General features: G+C 40.7%; 1 protein-coding gene across 2 annotated transcripts in view; it reads right to left on the reverse strand.

Moving 5' to 3' along the window:
- The window catches only part of KIF26A (kinesin family member 26A), a 109,279-nt gene that overhangs the window by 56,668 nt on the left and 36,800 nt on the right, over positions 1 to 15,811 (reverse strand). For both annotated transcript variants that reach the window (XM_057425000.1, XM_057424999.1), the window contains exon 4: positions 1,948 to 2,114. In XM_057425000.1, the coding sequence (XP_057280983.1) occupies positions 1,948 to 2,114 (167 nt within the window). The remainder of the gene's footprint in view (positions 1 to 1,947; positions 2,115 to 15,811) is intronic.

Here is a 15,811-nt window from a genome sequence, read left to right on the forward strand (position 1 = left end):
GGGCCAGCAGTGTGCACTTGCAGCCCAGAAAGCATGACCAGCAGGTTGAAGGAGGTGATTCTGCCCCTCTACTCTGCTCTCATGAGACCTCACCTGGAGTATTGTGTGCAGTTCTGGTGTCCTCAACATAAAAAGAACATGGAACTGTTGGAACAAGTCTGGAGAAGGGCCATGTGGATGATCAGGGGACTGGAGCACCTCCAATATGAAGACAGGCTGAGAAAGTTGGGGCTGTTCAGCCTGGAGAAGGCTGCGTGGAGACCTCATAGCAGCCTTCCAATATCTGAAGGGGGCCTATAGGGATGCTGGAGAGGGACTCTTCATTAGGGACTGTAGTGATAGGACAAGGGGTAACAGATTAAAACTTAAACAAGGGAAGTTTAGGTTGGATATAAGAAGGAAATTCTTCCCTGTTAGGGTGGTGAGGCACTGGAATGGGTTGCCCAGGGAGGTTGTGAATGCTCCATCCCTGGCAGTGCTCAAGACCAGGTTGGACGAGGCCTTGGGTGAGATGGTTTAGTGGGAGGTGTCCCTGCCCACGGCAGGGGGGTTGGAACTTGATGATGTTAAGGTCCCTTCCAACCCTAATTATTCTATGATTCTGTTCTATGATTCTATGATTATTTGGCACTGATTTCTTTCTCTCTCTTCCAAAGACAGCATTTTATTTTCTGGATTCCCCTGTGAAAGTCAGTCTTTATGAAATACAGATTCACACTAAAATAAATCCAAGATTTAGATTAAGCTAAATCACACTGTTCATACCCACAGTATGAAATACTGTAATGAAAGCTGCAATTCTGTTCAATCTAGATACTTTAGAGAGGATTAATCTGTCCTTATTTAGGTAACTAAATAAGAGAGATGCCTGAGCTTTTCCCCTTAAACTTTCCTCTTCTGCTCCCACTGATTTCAGATACCTATCTTAAAATGAAACAAATCACTCTCTGAAGGCAACCATTTCTCTGTGCTACCTTTAAACCTGTAGCACTTAGCAGAGACACAAAACACTAACTTAGACACACCACTCCTGGGGCAGTCATTTCCCAACCTCCTGCATACAGACTGTGGTATGTAGGCATATAATGCTTAAGACTCATTGTACAATGTTCTTATAAAAAGCAGAACTTGAGAAATTAACCTCCTTCTGAGGTCAGATTGTAACTTTATTTAATCATGCAAAGTATACTAAAGATAAAGGAAACAATACAATTACCATTGTGTAAGCACTCTGTGCACAAATTTGACTTTAATTCCATTCATAGATGTAAGTTTTTCAATATCATCTCAAAACATATTCAGTTCTGAATTAAGAAAAGGAGTTTGGAATGAAAGTACAAAGCCCTGAATTTTGTTGTTTTAAATACCATCTGCTTGACAGCTTATTGCATTTAATCAACATTGCTAATTACAACAAACATTTCACAAACAAAACTAACATCATTTATGTTATAAGACCCTGGAATGGAAAATAAAAAGAATTTGTTCTGGGCTACTGCTAAAAAGTATGTCTTAACCTGCTACCAACTATGGGAAAAAATTTATTTGCACAACATAGGCCATGCTACTGAATAAGACTAACTTTTTTAGTTAGATATGAGTGAAAAAACCTCGTTATTTCAGCTTCTACTCTGAGGAGACCTACAGAATAACAGACTTGCTACAGTGGAAATATCTATTAAGGACTAGACAAAGACCAACGCATGTTTTCTTGAGTTTTGGTCAACAGAGGTTCCTGCTCAGGTGTCCAGACAGAAAGGGGGTGTCACCATCACATCCCTGCTCCCCAGGGGCAGTGGAAAGCCACAGTTACAACTAGGTGACAAACTCCACCTCTCAACAACCAGCACCACGTGCACTTTCTACCCATGGCAAAGATTCAACATCATTTCACAAACATTTAAAGACCTGTGAGCAGTTACAGAAAGTAGGAAGGTGAAAAACTACCTTATGAAAAACGATGCTGCAGCTGAAGTACCTGCTGAGACCCCAGCTGGAGCAACCATGCTCTGTGAGGCTGCTGAGCCACCTGCTCCTGCGGCATCAGAGTTGTGCTGCCCTGAGCTGATCTGAACATTGGGACCATCTTGGCCACTTTCTGGTGCTGTTTCTGCCTGGAAAAAAAAAAAGAATGAAAACATACGTAGAGGTTAATACACTTTCTAAATGGCCATGAGAGAGAGAAACCTCATGCAGCACTTCCAAAGGGCATCTTTGCAAAGATGAAGGCAAAGATTAGTGGCAGCTGAGGAGTATTGCATTTGGACAAGTGTGCACAGGTCCTCCTACAGAGGAGGTAAAAACCATGACCACAGCAGATGAGCAGGAAAACACACAGACCATTTGTGATGGATAATGCACAGATAAATAGTTTGAGAGGCATGAAGAAATGGAAAATGATAAGCAGAACCCTTTTGTTTTACAGTATTATTTGATGGCTGGCAGAACTGTTTATCTGTCAGGAATTATTTTTCAGTGACACATTATCTACAATATCTACCTGTTTAAGGGAAACTAACCAGTCACATTTGTAACATGTTTCCACATGAATAACCCGAAGAACTAAAAAAATTATTTAATTTTTTTTTTTTAAATATACAGCCCTACTTCTCAGTATTATTTATCTCAGCAGCACAAGTGTGCAGAAATTTTTTCTCCTGTAAATTGTTCCAGTGGAAGAATAGGAGTGACTGGAGAAGCATCTTCTCCAGCATAATGCATTTGTGGTATCTATGGCAAAGTTGTGGGAGGGTAGGGGAGAGCAAAGGGCAATTGTTTTGGGATTTTGCCAAAATATCAGACACCTATATTATGAAATTGTGTCATGTTGGTATCTTCATGTTTAGGTCACCAACTCTTCAAGCACTAGGTTCAATTAAGCCCCATAAGTCACATGCTCATTGACAGTGCTGGGAAGGCCTCCTTTTTGGAAGAACCTGCTCTATGTCTAGGAGTTCTGAAGATTTAATTAAAGGCAACGCCACAATAAATATTTGTCAAAAGAGTTGATTGCTTTGCTTTATGTATGATAATATATGATGTTTCTGTCATCTGAAATACTACTTTGACATTTCCAACTAATTAGCTAAAATAAATTCCAGAAAAGGAGACAGCCTTGTAGTGAAGCACAAACACAATTAAGTACTTCCTGGGATGCCACCAAATTTTAAAGTTTGTGCTGCCGTAGATCATGTTTTACGACTGCAGATACACAGACATGGTAATAGGGCCTTCCCAGTTACATACACACCCTCAATTTTCTCATACACTGACAACCCTGAGTTTTTCTCATGAGAACTGAGACAACCCAGCTATTAGGTACCGAGTAAAATTTAACTCTGCCAACCAAGTACTGCTCAACTGGTGCATGAAAAGATGTCTGGAGTTTCTTGCAGACTCATTCCCATAGGCTGAGTGCTGAATTCCCAGTTCCCAGCAAAGTCAACAAGAAAAAAGACCTTTTGGAGGTCTGCTCTTTAAAGGTTAATAGTATTATCAGTACTATGGACCAGCTGACATGCTCTACCATAGACTACTACACAAAAAAGTACTTTTATAGAGCTGACCTAAGAGATCTGAGGCTGAGAGAAGAATATTCACACAGATTAACTTAATCCTAGCAAAACTACCCATGCTAGAAGCCTAACTGGAAACTTAAAATAACCCTCTGCAAAACCCTTCACTTTGTACTACAGATGTCTCATGAGATCAGATTTCTTAGTGATACAGGGAGAAGGGCAGAAACCAAGCACTGCTAGAGATCAAGACTGGGACAAAGAAATGGTATGGCATGAAGAGATGCTTAAAAAAGGCTGGTTTGTCTGTCCCATCCACAATTTACTGTCAATGACAGCCAGGAACAGAGATGTTTAGACAAGGATCAGATCTGCTCATGTGGTTAACTGCTTAAAACTAAGTGACAGAGGAATGAGGACCTTGAGGCAGTCAATAAGGCAGATACTTGACCATTAATGAACTGAAGCAACAAATGTGTGGTCTTGACCTATACCAGTCACAGAAAGCATATGGCATGGCAGAAAACATGTACACTGAGGGAAATTCCATGTGATGGCTGAACTTCTGAGTTACACAAACTGACACAAAGTGTTAATAATAAATAGAGCTTACTATGAACTAAGCAATTTAAAGAATAAGAAATCTACATCAGACCCTTTGAAGGCAATGTGTGGGGTTCATAAACTGGTACATCATAGGGATGCCATACAGAGTGGCCAGTGGCATGATGACCAGCAAGAAAAGGAAACCCACCCAGCAATCTAATCTGGCAGGCTAACATAAGTGTTTGAATACTCCCCTATATTCTGCCACAAAGACAATCACAACCCTCTCATGTGAGCTGCTGTCTCAGATTAAAAATTATAGGCTTAAAATGAATTGTCATGACATTTTTCCATTCACTTTCAATGGGTGCTATGACAGACAACAGGACTTTGAAACAAAGAAAATCATGTTTAAGCAAAATTTTGAAAAAGGAAGGCAGAAGCAGCAATGTCTTTCTAACTAGTTGCGCTTTAACTAAAGCATAATCTAAACGATGGCATAATCTAAAGCTAAATATGAAATCTGTAGTTAGCATGATACTTGGGTGAATTTAAAGGAAAATGTAGCAGATTTGTAAGAACTGACTGGAATCCGTTAACGGCTCAATTCCTGTACAAGCTATTAACATTTGCAATTTCAGCATTGTCTAACATACATTCCTTTCCCACTACTTTTTTGTTTCTGTGAGAACTTAGAAGCCTACAGTTTTAAGAGACAAATAACTGTGGATGTATTCGGCATCTAACTTGAAATATCCAAATCAAACCTGATATTCAGATACCAGATAGTTAATACACTTTTCAAACCAACATATCTAAGTTGGTTGCCTGTAAATTGCCATTTCCACACTAGATGCTTTTGAGAACTCAAACTGTAATTTCTCAGTAGATTTGGAGGTTTTATTCTCAATTCTGTAGGTGTATGAAAGGAGGATGAGGGGAAGACAAGGAGAAGGCACTGATTCTTGTAAAGGGGGAAAAAAGTGAGCATGTGCAAGATTAAATCATCAGAAGACTACTGCAGAAACAATCTGTATCTTTTTAATTAAGTTCTCAATTACCCAGTTGGCACAGAGGTAACATCAGCTTTTCTACATGGTGAGAAGCTGAAAAAGCCCAAAACAAGTTATTCCAAGTTTAGGATTCATTTCAAGGACTGCTTACACCACCCAAAGTAACAGGGTTTTCTAGCACAACCACGTTCAGCAATCCCTGAGACAGCTGCGTCTCTCAGCTGATATGGGGGGGCTCAGGTATGATGAAATTTGTGCGTTCCAAGTCAGTTTTCCCTTAGGCAGGAAAGCCAAAGACAACTAATGGGACTCTCATGGGCACGCTGGTCTGTCACACCTTGGTTTTGGTTTGCATTGCTTACAGCTGCTGAAAAGGTATGAATAAGATAAAGGGGCTTTGTTTTTTAAACTAAATATAGGAATTACTTCATGTACCTCCCTCATCTCAAGCCATGCTCTTGTGGGGATTGTGTGTGAAAAATAAAATTTTCTAGAGGAATGGGAGCAACTCTGCATGATTTTAAGTCATGCAATTCTGCACAGAGAGGACTCCAGTCTGCAGCTGAGAGGGAACTGTGCTTCACCATTTACTAAATTTTCATAAATCACTCATGATCAAGTGCAGAAATCACAGCCTTATCACTATAAAGTGTTACTGACTGCACTGAATATTTGAAGTGTCATAGGCCCCCGTGACCTGAGATTAATGTCCATTAATTTTCTAAGCAAAGGTTTGCCAGACAAAAGCCATTAACCCTCTGGAAACCAGCTAATCCTCTACTCTCTCTGAAGTCACATGAAAACTGGTACCAGTAAGAGCACAGCAAGGACAACACCTGAAAACGTCACACCAGGCATTTTGCATATGCAGGAATGACCAATGTCTTGGCACTTCATACCAATACCTGCATCATGGACAGAAGTGTTTCAGTACTGGATCCCAGAACCAGTCCTGAGGACATGAGAGCAGTGACATGAGAGGACATGCTGTGTTTTGGCCAGCAGCATTGCACACACAGAGCAGAGGCTGGCAGAGCCACAATAACCAATAACAGCATGAGCTGTTCCCAATTAAAATGGCCAAAGGCTGGGGGAGAAGGCAGGAAGAGATGGAGACAACCTGACATCCTCCAGCTACAGAGGGGTGCTGGGCAGAGCAGGGGCATCCCCTACCCCATCCCGATTCCCAGCACACAGGTTCCCTGCTGTGACCAAATGGCAGGAAACATCTGCCCAGCTTTAAACAAGTCAGACTAGTCAAAAATTACATTGTAGAGAAGTTGGCCATAGATTAATTTTCCAGGTACACAGTAGACTGCCAGACCATTAACATCTGAAGGACAATTACAACCCTAACAAGCTCTTTACAAGTTTGAAGTGTAAAGCCAAAAACTAAGCCATAATGTTTCCAGTTCCTGAGTATTTCCATTCTCTGGACATTGACCTTTGTCCAGGGATTCAAAAGAGCCAAGCTAGCTGCTGCCACTTTGTAACACATGAAGAATATGTGTCTGGCAACAGGCAAGAAAAACATGGGAATATAAAACTCTAGAGAAAAAAATAGATTAATCCCTGGGTAGTGCTGTGATGGCAGAAGAAAACCAGAAGGTTGGATAGAGCTGCAAAAGAAAGTAATAAGATCTGATGTCTAAATATAAGTATCAAGAACAGATTCACAGCGCAGGGAATGGAGAAAATTACAAAAGTGTCAATGAGTCTGACAACACATCTGTGTAATCGGAGTCAGAGCTTCAATACTATTTCCTTAATTTCAAAATATTGGTCCTATAATGAGTGCATTCAACAGGGTTTCAACAGTGAACTGCAGGTGAAGCTCAGGCAAGATTAAACCTGTGTTTATACTGGGATGCCTTTTTTTTTTTTACCTTTCTTAAGTTGTTTTTCCCCCTTTCTGACTAGCAGCCAGGCATACAGAATTTTGAGTATGTACTTTAAATCACTATTTTCCCCTTTCAGACAAGAATGACACAGCCAATTAAACTGGAAAAAGTGCTTCTTCTAAAGATTTTACAATATATTAAATCCACTGTCTGCATACGATAAAACAATAATTTTCCCCCTAAATGATTCATGCTAAGAGTCTTACAACCTACTGTTACTGACTGGAACAAATGCAACATAAATCTCTATGTGGATAATGCTCATACTACATTCCCATAAGCATGATAAGTCCTGCACACCTCTTCTGTGCGAAACATATCCTCCTGATTGACTAGCATTACATAAAGTTAACAATGCCACATGTATCAGGTTGAAGTTAAATGTGTTCTGGGTAAACTTTTCACTGCAATTAGACAATGCTTCTGACAGGACTCATTATAAAATAACTAGGTCATTTTGTAACTACAATAGACTACTGTAGTCATTTTATAACCTGCAGCTGCGATGTGGTAACAAGTATGCCTAAACCTGTCATTTCAGACTTTACGTGCATCTCCTATTTGATGCAAATCAAAGGCAGAGCATAATATCCCTTCCCCAAAAATATGTTTTCAGCTACAAGAGTTGCTAATGTCTGGCTTTAATTCATTGATCTCTGAAGATGAGGCAGAAGGAAAAAATATCAGAAAAGTAGAATTAAATAGAAATAGGAGGGTTTGTCTGCTGTCACAGACTGGAAAGTAATATATAGGAGATCCAAAGACAACCTCGGGGCCCTTGCTTTTTGGATTAATATCTGAATTACCAGAACAGGTTTGGACCTTCACTACCAAAAATCACTGGCAGTCTGTGCTTCATACACAGGAAGGAGCTCCTCCTTTAACTGCAGGGCAAATACACCCAATTGCATCCAGTGCTGATGTCCTTGGCAGTACAACAATGGAGCAGTGGCAGCTTGCTCCTCTCTGACAGGGTCTTGATTTCAGTCTGACCCAGATCTCTCCTGAACCTTATTCCTAGGCCCCTGAGTAATTTATTAAGGTTTTGGGCAGGCCTCTTTTATCTACAACACACCTATTGCTTTCTTCAGCCTGCTCGTGCTCTCAGGCTAAGAGGTCTCTGCAACCAGAGGTCTGGTAGTGTAAACGTGCCACCAGGTAGCAATGGACCTACTACTTTACACTTCAGCCACTTGGGACACCAGTGCCAAGAGAGGTAGCAATACCTTTTTTTCCTTCTTCACAACTATCTGGTGACAATTGTGTGATTGTCACCAGTCACACAATCCACACATGTAAACCCACCACATGGAAAGTCAGAAGGATATGAAAAGGGCTATCAAGAAGGACACAGAAACTGTTGCACACACTCTCAAATGGGGACTTTTCACATGCAGCAGATACAAAAAAAAAACAAAACCACAAACCACCAGGCTATAGAGAACCTGTTTCTTCTAATGCCTCCAGGCAAGCATCAGAAAGTGTTGCCCAGATCCCTCCCTGGTGACATGTATTACAATAGTTACAGCTGCCAAAACCAAAAAATATAGTTGTGTACTGCTCAGGGTGTTTATTCAAGTGGACAAACATACAGCTGAATCCCTGCTTTTTGTCAGAGACCAATATAAGCAAGCAAAGGAATTCATTAACAACCTCATAATAATGCAAATTTCTGTCAGCTTTGGATTGGGTTTCCTACAAGACAAATTTTTTTCACTAGGACTGACTTCCACAGGCCAGATGCATCTAACAGCAGCAAAACACAAGACACACACAAGACCTTTGAATTAGGGGAACTTGTGTCACCTTCCTGACTCCACAACAAAATTTCTCACCAACTGTAGGCACCTCAACCAAAATCTCACTGCACCTTGATTATTCCATTTTGCTGAATATAGAGTAATCATGTTCCCCAGAATTATATTTTATTATCATCATTACATCATTACAGTGATTGACATACAATTTCATTAAATAAAGGCAAAGGTGGATGGAGACTGTCACAGCTAATTTCTATTGCAATTATGCTTGAACTGCTTATATAGTTGATCTAACTACATTGAAGAGTACATCCCTTGGGATCAATTTGCCTGACAGCTACCACATGCAAGACACCCATTGATTAGTACCTCACTTGAAGAGGTACAAGCCATTGTTATCTGAAGGGAAAACTGGGTCTTCAGTACACCCAAATCTAAAGAACAAGATTCAGTTACAGGAAAGCTCATGAAGCAGCATTAAGTTTGAAGACACAGGGACAACTCTCGACTATATGTGATCACTATTGAAGGACACTGAGGTCCCAAATCAGGGACAGAGCTGTGCAGATGCTGCTCTTTTTCTTGTGACTGCTCCCTGCTGACCTGCTGCTTACTCCCCATGTGAGAACCATATAACCCAGACACAAACAGTCATGATTCACCAAGACCAGAGTTTAATCTGCAAGCCTGTAGATGTCCCAAAGCATTTTCAAGTAGCCAAATGCCATGGCAGTAATGAGGAACTCCAGAAGAACTTCCCAAATGTGAGTAGGAAAAGAAGCATCAGGTGAGATTTAACATAGATAAGACAGTGTATTTAGGGGGAAATAACCTAAATGAATCCTAAACAGTGCTGAACTCGGAACTTGCAGTTACAACTTAGAAGACCTATGGGTTGTCAACAGCCCCCTTGAAATCAAGCAATGAAGCAATCTATCAAGAAATGAAGCAGCCAAACAAAAAGGCAGGGCATGAAGAACAAGGAGCGCATCCACATACTGACTACCAGGTGCATCTCAAGAAAGGGCTAGTGGAGTAAGAGAAATGACAGAGATAAGCAAGTAAACGATCAAGAAGATGGAGCAGCTGCATCAGGAAGAGAGATGATGGAGAAAGGAAAGATAAGGGGGGCCTAACCGAGGTTTACAAAGTCGTGGAGGTGGTGGGTAAGCTGAAAGTAAGTACTTCTTTGCACTGGAATAATGAACTTGTGAAACCTGCTGACATACGAGGCTGTGAAGAGAGAGAGCATCAGCAGAGTCAGAGAGGGATTAGATTAACATCCTGGACAGAAGGTCCATAGACAGATACTAAAAGGAACAGACAGGGATGTGACCCTGAGACTTTCCCAACTGTGCACGCTGGGGAGTATGAGCAGACTGCACTAAACAGCCAAGTTCCACAGATCTCCCTAAACACCATTTCCAGCTCCACTGTTGGAGACAGCCCTGGGCTAGACAGGCTGGCTGAGACCCACTAGGATATGTCTAATGGTTTTACCATTCCCATACAGTCTTTTCACTAGAGGCTTCCTTAGCTTAACCAATAACAGGAAGTTGTGCTATTCCCATAGGCCCCCATGAGTACTTCAGAGTCATCAGGAGAGGATGGGGATACTCGGGGATGTCTACACAGCTACTCTGAACGAGCCAGCTAAACGCAGATCCTTCTCATGTCCAGCATCACAAGGGCCACTCTCCCTTTCTTCAGTCTTTTACTTCCATCTCCTCCCATACAACAGCCAACTGCCCTGCCCAGCTTTACCACCATCACTTTAGAGAAGCGGGAGGGGGCAGTTCTGAACAGCAAATTCATTACCTTTGCCCAACAACAGCAAAACCACAGCAATGGATTCCTGTCTACAGCACCTTTCAAACACTTCTATCAAATAAGGTATTGGAAAAGACCAAACTCATCCAGTTTTGAGATAGTGGCAGCTCGGCAAATCCAGAGGAATTAGCTCGGAAGTGTTTGGGCACCAAACAAAAGTAGTAATAATAATAGGCAGCTTCAGAAAATGTCTAACTACATCAGTTTGTATACAAATTTACACAGATTCACTTCCTTAGAAGTGTTTCACACTTGAATCTCAAGTTCTACTTTCACATTCAAAGTAAACCTCCAATTATTGATCCTTTGTTACACTGGGACATTACCTCATCATAAAGTTCTATTTATAAGTCTAAATCTCATTATTGATTACAGTGACTGTATTCTAATTATAAATCCATTAGCTCCCCAACAATGAAATAAAAATCAATAATGCATGTAAATGGAGAAAAAATAATTTCAGTGCATACATTAATGTCATTTCAAGTAGTGCTATTTTATACACCATCTCTAACAAAACTGTGTCACATCATTAGCAATAATGTGAAAAATCTTTTTCAATTAACAGAGCTGATTTGACACTATGTTCAGTAAAATGGCAATCCATTCTATTAAACACACACATATGAAACACTTGAAACATCTATGAACTCTATCTGCACATCATAAATTCTCTCCCAAGTGATGAAACTGAAAAGTAGATCCATTTTCTATTGATGCTTTTTAAGGCTCCTTTCAGAAACTACCACCCAAGGCATTTCAGTGATTCTAGTTGCAAGTAACAAAGAGCATCAATATGTGCCCCATGCTCAGCCAGTCATGCCACGAAAGAACAGGAGATGCTTTTGTCAACGCTCACACTGTGCACACAGCTTGGCTACCTGCAGGCCCATGACCACAGCATGCCATCATTCCAGTACCTAGCCTATGGTGCAAATGTTAAATCCAAAACACTTTTCCCAAAAGACATACAATGTTCAATCTTATTTCACACAAACAGGACAACTGAGCAATACACATCTGCATCCAGCTGCGCAAATCTGTTCCTTCCATCTGGTATAGAGACCACTGCAAAAGACTTTCTCTTCACCAGCTTGCAGACAGCTAAGGTCTCAGGTCAGCCTGAATTTATCTGGTTTCCCTGATGCATTAACCTCTGAAACCAAAGGGCATTATTCAGCTGCAGCTTGGATGTCTCCAACCAAAAAGTATCAGCCTCCTTGTAAGGTGACTTCTAATACTGGGCGGTGTGGGATGTGTTGATTAAGTCAGTTCACTGAAGAATTCAAAGTAGAGCACACATGCAGTATAACTGGACCAGCAAGAAGCAAAAGAGCTGAAGGGAACTAACTGAACAGAAAAGGCCATCCCTTAAAAAACAGTTTGAAGGCAAGAGTAGAAAATGTAACTATTCTGGATAAAAAAGGAGGGCATTTTTCATCCTAGTGTAGTTTAGGATACACTTGCTGGATGACAGAATGACCTGTGGTTCAAAGGTAAATCTGGTGTGGATTATCATTTTCACATAATCTCTGAAGTCTGCTTGTCTTAAATCTACCTCTGATGAGTACAGGTGAAGTCTGGGCCAACATTCTTTATTACTGACTACTGACTTCAGTTGTCAACAAAGGCGAGTATGGACTTGTTTCCCTGTGAGAGCTGTAATAACAACTGCTTAGCCTAGAGGGGTGAAGGATCAAAAGAACTGCTTTCAGGTGGTAATCTGAGCCACAAGAGGGTCTGAGTCCTGCTTATAGTTACCCTGTCCCACAACCATAAAACCAATACTATGGCCGAAGTGTCAAGTAAAGACATGCAATCCTCACACTCGCCTAAGAAAATGTTCATCTCCACCTTGTAGCCAATACCCTCTCTGTCAACTCTTCACATTTTTCCCTAAATCACTCTGATACCTGGGAATACATTAAAAAGCAAGCTCATTTTCAACTTCAGCATCCTACACTGGGGGAAATCTAGCAAACAGAGCATGAAGACCTTAGCAGCTACAGATAAAAATTCAGCCCTCTGTTTTATATGTGTCTAAGGCTGAATTTCAAACCCAGCCTGCTACCTGGCTGCTGAAGCAGGTCTCTTGCTGACTTCAAATGCATGGCACCAGTATGCACACAGCATCATCCTCCCACATCACACCCCTCCCTCTGCATTTGCTAAGGTAGAAAAATGCAATGCAAGGTATTACTGCCCAGCTGAGATGCTAAAGTCTCAAGAAAAGGTCTTTTCCATGGGGACTATAAATTAGGCTGGTATGAGAAAGCATTTAGTAACTTGGATCAAAAAGGTTCCTTCCACCATTGAGACTTGTTATGGAGAGTGACACTGGAGATGTTCGGGGTTTTTTGCCACCCCCTTTCCTTTATATACTTCCTCTACAAGAACAGTAACACCAAAACCACTAAAGCTGAAAACAGAACAACCTCTAGGCAGCCCTGGCCCTGCCACCTGCCTGAGGTTGGCTACTAACTTCTGCAGAATCAAGATGTTATTTGTGGAGTCTGAGAAATGTCCCAAAGCTCACAGTCATTCAGATGTCTCAGACATGATTTATGGTCAAAGCACTATATTTTAATTGTTTCATTACAAACTATATTTCATGCACTGTATTAATAAAAGGTCACTGAGAAAGCTATCAAGAGGATTTTAAAAATTAATTTTAAGATCCATTTGGAATGACATTAATCAAAATAAAAAATGCTGGAAAATAAATCTTGTCATTCTTTTGATTTCCATAGTCAGCTTTTTATTGCATCTTTTAAGCAAAATGTAAGTCATCTTTGCTATAAACACAGAGAATTTAATGAAAGTAAACAGAGGCTGAACTACCCTCAGATAAATCCATCTGGTTTAGATTAGTGCAAGCAGAAGGCATTCCTTGGAACTAGAGATTTCTCACATAAAAACAAACACAACTCCTTTAATTTTGAAGTACATGCACCCATTTGCACATGCTGCAGGTGAACCCTCCCTCTCTGAACCAGGCCATAAACTTATACCTAACTTTAAATGTATCAAAATTTTCTGGGACATACATTGGTCTTCGGGTAAATTTACAATTTTAAATAAATATGCTTTAAAAGTTTCACTTGAGTCACTTTGTTTTCCAGTGCCCAACTTTACCAGTTTCCTAATGGTGCATTTCTAAATGTATTTCTAAAACAACTCAGAAACTCATGAAGGTTCACAGAGCCAAAATATTCTGCCTTATATTCAAATTAGAAACACAGCGTGTCAAGGATTTAGTTTTGCATAAGATGAAAGAAAAAGCAATTTACTAAACAAGCTCAATTTCACTGTGATACTTTTACAGCACATGGCAGGGCAACTTCACCACCTTTATGCAGTACATAATAGTGCATGCTAATAACAGTCAAGGCATACAGTAAGACCTCTTTTTTCCATAATACACACAGATAATTCTAAAAGGTGTACAAGGTATTTTCAGTGGTTTTAACATTCTGCCTCTCAGCCAGATTCCAACACATCTAGGAAGCCTGAACTCTCCGCACTCCTCTGCTTCTGTGTTAGACTAAGTGGCAATGCTGAGCACTGCTAACATGTTTCTTGATTTGAGTAGTAATCTTACATTAATTTGTCAGGTCTAGAATTAAAAACATCAATATAAGACTATTTACTAAAATTGGCCACAACAAATCAGCTGTCTTACCCAGAGTTACACCAGCTCCCCCCTCTACAGAGCTTGCTGTCTGGTCAGACTGCTGACCATCTGGTCATCACTGCTACTGGGGATTATTTTTTGTAATTTTTCACAACAGGCCACTTGGGTAAAGCAGCTGATTACATCTTCACCTTTTGCACCTTCACTGCAATCCTAGTCTTCCCCTCCCTGGATCTTCCTCCTTAATTACTGTTCCTCTTTACAGCTCCTGAAGCCCATAGTTATTATTTTGGTTTGAGCAGCACCCACACTATGCTTTAAAGACATATCCCAGTTCAAAAAATTTACAGTCTATATAATGGATTTCACACTTGAACTCCAAACGTATATTAAAAATTTACGATGTCCTGCACTTCTGACCCCCAACATTCAGCCCAGAAGTGTTTTCGCAACCATAAGTGACATTATGAGGTAATACATGCAAGACTGGGAAGGAAAATGAGAAAAAGTAGAAATCATGTCATTTTTTTTAATCTCTGCAGCGAATTCCACTAATGCCACTATTAAAACTAATCATAAATAAAAGAAACATGAATCCTGGAGAAATATTTGTAGGTATGAGGTCTCTGAGGTTTGACAGCCATATGCTGGGGGTGTATTTTCATGTCTACAAAACACTGAGCACACAGCATCCTGTGTCAGCTACCCAGGCAAAGGTTTGCTCCACGTTCACCCACCTGGGCTCTGCCAGCACCAGCAGAAAGTCACAGGCACCCTCATCAGACAAGGCAAGTCAAGATAGACATCCAAAATGAGGACAAAGCACCCTTGAAGGTGCCTATTGCTTTCCCACAACTACAAAGGAAGACTCAGTAATTAGTTTAGAATAAACACCCACCCACAGTTGAGATGAAGCCCAGACTTTACCTGTGTCCATCTTCCCATCTTTAGGAAACTAATCATGTTCAAACTCTGTATGCAGCACTGAGTTAAATCACTGAGAGGTAAGGCGTTTGGTTAACTGCTTCCTACCAGGGAGTTTGACACTTGTTTCAAGACCCCCATTTTAGTCTTTCCTTTGGTAAGGAAACAAAGCAAAAGTACAGATTCCCAGTGAAACAGGTATTCACAGGATGGCAAAAATAACTTGTATAACAACTGAACCTGTAAACTCCCCAAGAAAAAGGCCACCTTTTTCTTCTGCATTTGTACAGCACCTTGCATAAATGGGGGCCAGAGACTCCAAGATGCAGTCATATTACACACAATAAATAGGACATTCCGTGCTGTCCTTTCTACTGCAATTCTTCTTCTTGCTCCAGAATTCCTCTAACCAGATCAGCTTTGCCCCGTAAGAAGATGGGATATGTTAAAGACAAAAGCTCTGAAATTATGTATATCCACAGCTCTCTCCTGGCTTAATCTTGAACCTAATCCCTGCCTCCAACTTCTTAGAATCACAGAATGACAGAATGGTTAGGGTTGGAAAAGACCTCAAGATCATCTAGTTCCAACCCCCCTGCCATGGGCAGGGACACCTCAACCTAGACTATGTCACCCAATGTTCTGACCAACCTGGCCTTGAAAACTGCCAGGGATGGAGCAATTACCA

Source organism: Pezoporus wallicus, unplaced genomic scaffold, assembly GCF_028554395.1.
Source record: "Pezoporus wallicus isolate ANWC-B61680 ecotype Strahan unplaced genomic scaffold, APGP_CSIRO_Pwel_v1 contig_7910, whole genome shotgun sequence".
Taxonomy (NCBI): domain Eukaryota; kingdom Metazoa; phylum Chordata; class Aves; order Psittaciformes; family Psittacidae; genus Pezoporus; species Pezoporus wallicus.